This window comes from Diachasmimorpha longicaudata, chromosome 4 (assembly GCF_034640455.1).
Source record: "Diachasmimorpha longicaudata isolate KC_UGA_2023 chromosome 4, iyDiaLong2, whole genome shotgun sequence".
Lineage (NCBI taxonomy): Eukaryota > Metazoa > Arthropoda > Insecta > Hymenoptera > Braconidae > Diachasmimorpha > Diachasmimorpha longicaudata.
Genome location: NC_087228.1, coordinates 9,828,581 through 9,833,293, shown reverse-complemented (window position 1 = coordinate 9,833,293; position 4,713 = coordinate 9,828,581). Strand labels below are relative to the sequence as shown.

Sequence of the window (4,713 nt, the reverse complement as noted above, 5' to 3'; positions counted from 1 at the left end):
CATTGGACAAGTACCTCGAAACGCCGTGCGCAGCGCTGGGCACAATTTCACTGTTTTTTTGGAGAATCTCTGTGAATATGAGAATGATGAATTCTCGTGGTTTTATTGGATTATTTATCCCATTGTTGAGCGTGATATGGCAGATAATAAGGCGAATGTAAAATTCACGCACAGGCGGAATGTAATCAAAATTTAAATAATTCATACACAATGAATCGAAAGAGACAACCATTCGCCTGCGAAAATCCAAACTATGGGAGAATGATACATCAGTGCATAGTTTATTATCCAGTAATTTATTTATATACATAACGCATTATTAAACTAAAAATGTATACTATCTACAACAAGTACAAATTTAAAACAAAAAATGAACGTAAGAATCACTCTCCGGGGTGAATAACGTCAATATAGATCTCGAAAATATATCCTGGATTTGGACTTGAAATTGTTCATTGACCCACACGTCTAACAATCAAAAGAAATCATTTAGCTACTGTGTGACGATCGAAAAAAGAAAAAAATCGAAGTTTAGAATTTATTATGCAATCGATCATAAAGAAAAAAATTGAAGGAAAAATAATTTGAATAAATTCTCTCGTATTAGCCCTGGGAGGCACTCACTCCTACGCCGGGACTAGAATCAACTGTTTCTCAACATTCCATTGAACTAAAATATTCACCTATTGTCAAGATAGAATTGTAGATATCCATAGAAAACCAGTATACATCTAGAAATTCACGTGCTAATGATGTAAACAGTTTATCATTCAATTGAGGGATCTTATGTAAGCTGCATCGAAGAGCTCGAGTTCGTTGGCTAAGTAGTTCGCCTTGTTTCTCAATACTTTGGCATTTGTTGCTGCCTCCTCCAGAGTTCTCAGGGTTGATGCTATTGTCTTCAGGTCGGTGTCCATTTCCGACGTTGCTTCGTCTACCAAGTGACAAAGACGGGCAAACGTGCTTGAAAGTTCCCTAAAAAATATTTAAAAAATCATTTGGAATGTCCCTAGAATACTTGAAAAGAATTACTATAAACCCAGTGTGTCTTGAGGGGATTATGTGCCTCAAAAAATGATAAAATATTTTCAATTCAGGATTTAAAAAGATAGACGAAATATATATATTGAACTTACTGCTGAACTTGATGACTGCAGTTAGCAGACGTGAGATCTACAATCAGCCTGAGTTTCTGAGTAGCATGATTGACATACTGTCTCTTGAACTCCCTCTCCTTAGCTTTATTAGTCCAAGTGAGCCTCTCGTAGAAATAGAGAGCTCCGTAGACAGCTCCAGTAATGGCAATGAGCCTCCAGCCCACAGTTTTCAGCATGAACCCAGCGACAATGAGTCCCCCCATTGTACCCTGGGAAGTGATCGAGGCAACGGCGATTCTAGTAGCAAGAGACCAATCGTCGTTTCCCGATGGAAAATTCACTGGATTTGCAACGAATTTCACTGAATCAATGCTGTCAGTGGGGGATACCAGACTCTGTGGTATTTCCTGTGGATAATTGGCAATCGCCAGTTTATGCCCCTGTTTACCTGCGAATCTGCTGATGAGCGCTGTGATTCCCCAGGAGAATCTGAACTCAAGGTCTTCGTGGAAATCGGCACACAAGTTATCGCAATTGAGTCTGTAGAGGATCTCGAAGGGCTCACGTCTGGGCATTATGCTCACTGACAGCTGCTTCTTGGTGTCCGGTAATAAACCTGACATTCTTTCGGTCATTTCTCGCTGGGAGGACTCCATATTCAGGGCCAGTGCTGTGCTCAATCTAGCCCGGAGGTTCGAGCCAAGACCGTTCTCCACATGAGTATGGAGCTCTCTCTTGTAGACGTTGAGGACTAGACACTCAGGATGGAAGGGCACAGAGAACTCATCGACGAGCACAGCAAGACGTCTGATTTCCTCGTTCAGAGCCTTTGACACTCTCTGCTCCACATCCTCCACCATTCGATGAATCTTATCCTTCATTTCATGGGTTATGAGCATCAGCTGCTGCTCTGTAAAATTCAGTTTGTCGTGGACCTCTTGTTTTATGGCCAGCTGCTCTACTCGCATCTTCTGGGTTCGCGTCAGTATATCGTCGAGGGTCTGGCGTATTTCACTGGCAATGTGCTTGCCTCGTTGGGAGTGCTGCTCGAACTTTGTCTTCACTGCCGATTTAGAAATACACTCTTCGAATTTTCGTTCGAAATCTTGAAACTCGAAGTAACGATTTTGGAATCCTTCGGCTAGGGCACCATCTGGAAAATAACGATGTTTTATTTGGGTGAAAGGAAAGGTCTGCAGTGTTGGAGGAGAATCGTTCCTCCTGCCGGAACTCTCAGGACTTGAATTTGATACTAACTATGTGCTGGTTGGCCTCTTTGCTCCTGCATCCGCGCCTGCAGGGTTTCCTTCGCCGAAATGAAGAAAATACGTTCCTCCGCATCTTTGGGTGAATAAACTTTGAGTTCCTTAGCTAGAAAGTCAACAGCTCTGTCTTGATGTTGTGCTCGTACCTAGAATACACATAAATTCATAATTAAATTATACTTGGAATCCTAAAGTTTGTTTAGAATCAAAATTCTATGGTCAACTGTTGACTCAATTATTTTCCATGTGTATTGAGCTGTAAGCAATTAACATATTATCCACAAAGATTTTGCTTCATGCATTATATTTATTATATGAGCGTGCCATATTTATCTTCTTAACGTAGCAAGTGATCGAGTAATTCAGCACATCAAGAAACCCGAGAGTTATCTCGTTGTTATTTATTACTACAAAACTTACTTCTTTTTGCTCATTGGCCAGCTAATGTCCATAATGCGATACACATTAATCTCATTATTAATTGTCACTTTGTCCTATCAATCCCTCTTAAATAATGGGAAATACTATTGATTAAACTCACCTCTTCAAAAAATTCAGGTTCAGAGGCAGAAGCATCCCATCGATTGTTCAGAATAAAAATGTTCGGTTTCGATAGTCTCGTAGAAACTTTGTGAAAGAAATTCTTCTCCTGTAATCCACAAAAAAATAAAGAAGACAATTAGAAGGCAGTCAATCATTAACAATATTTTCCCGAGCTTTTCCCAAAGTTTGAAAGATAATATCCTCCTTCATATTGAAAAATCCCCTCACCGTAACCATCAAAGTAGACTCAGCATTGGCAACCAGAACGAACACATCAGCATCCAGACAGTGTTTATCAATCCACTCATCCAGATTGGGTGTGACATCAACTCCAGGTGAATCAACGAAGACAACATCGTCTCGCAATAGTAGACACTTCTCTTTGGGCCAGAAGATCCTAACAAGATGACTTTCACAGAGTTTCTCCTTGCACAAGGCATGTCCAAGCTGCCCCACTGAATGTACAGGCTGTTTTTCATTAGTCCCCTCAGTCATCAGATAGGACTCTCCATTCTCCGAGCCCTCTACTTGCAGAAAGCAGTTAGTCGTGTGACCAATGCCACTCGGCAATATTTTGTCTCTTAACATGGCATTGATGACTGTTGATTTTCCATTGCTCGTTCGCCCAAAGAAGGCGACTTTCATGTGATCCCTCTTGAGGACATCCCTGATCCCGTGGACCTTCTTTACATAACCCTGAATGCTGTCAGTCTCCACCTGTGTCACGATGTTGTTCTTATCCTTGCTGAGAATTTCCATGAAACCCACGGTGTCCTGGACATAGTCCTCGATCTCCCCGAAGATGTCATTGATCTTCTTCTTCGCTTTGACGAATATCTGAAGTGGAGAATTCTCAATTCTAGCATCACTACCCAGACGTTGGCCGTCCCCCCCAATCATTGATATTGTGCGATTGATGTAGGCAGCCATTTACGATAATTACAAATTTTTTTTACGCTGTTCTACGAGCTCGAAGTTGCTTTGTGCAGGGGAGTTCAGGTTGCGGTGAAACTGTGCAGATCAGCATGCAGGACCAACTGAAACAAATAATAATGAAGCACGTGTAGTAAACAGACATTTTTTTTGATAATGTAGGGGACAATGAGTGGAATGTCGACATGAGTGAAATGGTGAGATCATTCACTTATTTTGGGGACCTATTACTTAAAAAAAAGACCAATGTTGCACCAAAAAATAGCGGACCAATCAACTTGTACAACAAAAGAGTAAATAAAGTGTAGAAACAATTCCAGTCAATGACAAGCCGAAATTACGGAAACTACATTGAACAAAATAACGATATCAATAATCAATAATTCTAAAGTAGACGAGACCTGCTTGTTCTGTAGAAGCGGAGAGCCTTGAGATGTACAAGTGCTATCACTCCTTCCACCTAAGTCTACATCCATTCTGTGACTGAAAAATCACCCAAAATCCTGACAAACTCATCTCCACTGGCAAAACAACATTAAAAATCATTTTTCTAGTGACGTAATACATAATTTGCGCAGTTTGTCCCACGAGTAGATGTATTAGACACGAATGGGCACATAACCTCACCGACTCGTTCCTCAGATGATTCACACCTCAACTATCAATATTATCAAGTAACAACGGAAAATCAATCATAACCACTCACGTTTAATCGCTCCGGACTTCCAATTAAGTAGATTCATCTCACTTACAGCATTTTCTCTGAATAAAAATCACAATAACTCCTGCCGCTGCAACATTTGTCGGGGATCTAGGAAATTGCAGAAATTGCATCCATCTTCAGATCATACGAACTGAACCTGCGCGAGCGCAAG

General features: G+C 40.8%; 1 protein-coding gene across 5 annotated transcripts; it reads right to left on the bottom strand.

Annotated features, from left to right (window-relative positions):
- Window positions 1-277: 277 nt before the first annotated feature.
- LOC135161550 (transmembrane GTPase Marf) lies at window positions 278-4,713 on the bottom strand. 5 transcript variants are annotated; one of them, XM_064119233.1, is made up of 8 exons: window positions 4,545-4,682; window positions 4,240-4,321; window positions 3,134-3,742; window positions 2,904-3,011; window positions 2,783-2,803; window positions 2,355-2,508; window positions 1,137-2,250; window positions 278-975 (listed from the first exon to the last, which is right to left on the bottom strand). In XM_064119233.1, exons 2-8 carry the CDS (start codon window positions 4,312-4,314, stop codon window positions 771-773), a joined length of 2,286 nt encoding a protein of 761 aa, XP_063975303.1. In that variant the 5' UTR covers window positions 4,315-4,321; window positions 4,545-4,682; the 3' UTR covers window positions 278-770. The 5 variants fall into 5 exon arrangements, with proteins under 5 accessions (XP_063975303.1, XP_063975301.1, XP_063975302.1 ...); XM_064119231.1 differs by having other exon boundaries at window positions 3,134-3,942; window positions 4,545-4,633; XM_064119232.1 differs by lacking the exon at window positions 4,240-4,321 and having other exon boundaries at window positions 3,134-3,942; window positions 4,591-4,713.